This window comes from Myotis davidii, unplaced genomic scaffold (genome assembly GCF_000327345.1).
Source record: "Myotis davidii unplaced genomic scaffold, ASM32734v1 scaffold399, whole genome shotgun sequence".
Classification (NCBI taxonomy): Eukaryota; Metazoa; Chordata; class Mammalia; order Chiroptera; family Vespertilionidae; genus Myotis; species Myotis davidii.
The window spans coordinates 1,688,261-1,689,381 of record NW_006292094.1 but is presented as its reverse complement, the minus strand read 5'-3'; the positions used below and the strand labels follow the sequence as shown (position 1 = coordinate 1,689,381).

General features: G+C 64.9%; 1 protein-coding gene across 1 annotated transcript in view; it reads left to right on the top strand.

The window, feature by feature from the left end:
* The window catches only part of STK10 (serine/threonine kinase 10), a gene marked incomplete at its 5' end in the record, with an annotated part of 98,264 nt that overhangs the window by 60,811 nt on the left and 36,332 nt on the right, over positions 1-1,121 (top strand). The window contains one exon of the mRNA XM_015565136.1: positions 325-517. Coding sequence (XP_015420622.1) covers positions 325-517 — 193 coding nt within the window. The remainder of the gene's footprint in view (positions 1-324; positions 518-1,121) is intronic.

The following is a 1,121-nucleotide window of genomic DNA, read 5'->3' as shown; positions in this document are numbered from 1 at the left end:
CCACTGGGGATATGCCCAAAACCAAGGTACATGCCCTTGACCAGAATCGAACCCGGGACCCTTGAGTCCGCAGGCCGATGCTCTATCCACTGAGCCAAACCGGTCAGGGCAGGCGTTATCTGTTTAATGGCCATGACCTCCCGGGGGGTTTGGCAGCATCGTCTCTACAGCAGAGGTGAGGTTCTGCAGCCCAGAGAGGGTAAGTGACACCCTCAGTGTCACACAGCCGGTGATGGGCAGAGTTGGGATTTGCCCTCTTTCCGCCACACACAGGACGTTCTGAGCTTCCCCCGGGTCTCCCTGACTGAGGTCACGTCACCCCAGCCTCTGCCTGCCCTCCTCGCCCAGCCCAGGTGGGCTAATCCGTGTCCTGTCCCCGCAGCATCCCTTCGTCAGCGGCGTCACCAGTAACAAGGCTCTGCGGGAGCTGGTGGCCGAGGCCAAGGCCGAGGTGATGGAGGAGATTGAAGACGGCCGGGAGGAGGCGGAGGAGGAGGACTCTGTGGACGCCACCTCAGTAAGGCCCGGAAGAATGGGTGCTGGGAGGGACAGGCCCCCCGCAGGCCTTGGTGGACGGTGGGGCCTGTCTGTCAGAGGGCCCGGCTGTCCCCGCAGGTCCCTGTGGTGTATTTGACCAGAGGCCTCCCCTCCTGGTCTGTGGGGTCAGGTGGGGCCGTGCTGGGAGGTGGCGGGCGGTCCAGCCAGAGGGGTGTGGGCGGGCCTGTGTCACAGGAGCTCCCGGCCGCTGGGGGCCTATTGTTTCCTGTGAGCTGGCACCTCCGGCCTCCAGGACATTCCTCGGGGAAGGGACAGCTGTCTTCCTCCATCCCCGCCTGGCAGACGCGGAGCCCTGACCCGAGCCGGGAATTTCCGTCCCGCGGCTGGAAAATGTCCTGCCGGAGGGACTCAGCGGGAGACAGAAAAGGCCGCAGGAGAAATGAGCGATTGCTGAGATACAGAAGACACTCAGAGCTGAGCTTAGCGTCGGCCGCCGGGGCTCGTTGCCTCTTCCCCGGGCGGGAGGGGTGGGCACATCCCCGGCGAGGACACCCAGTGCAGGCAGGCTTGGGGGGTCACCTGGCTGGGAGACACCGGCAGTTCCATATCGTGGCTTCCCAGCG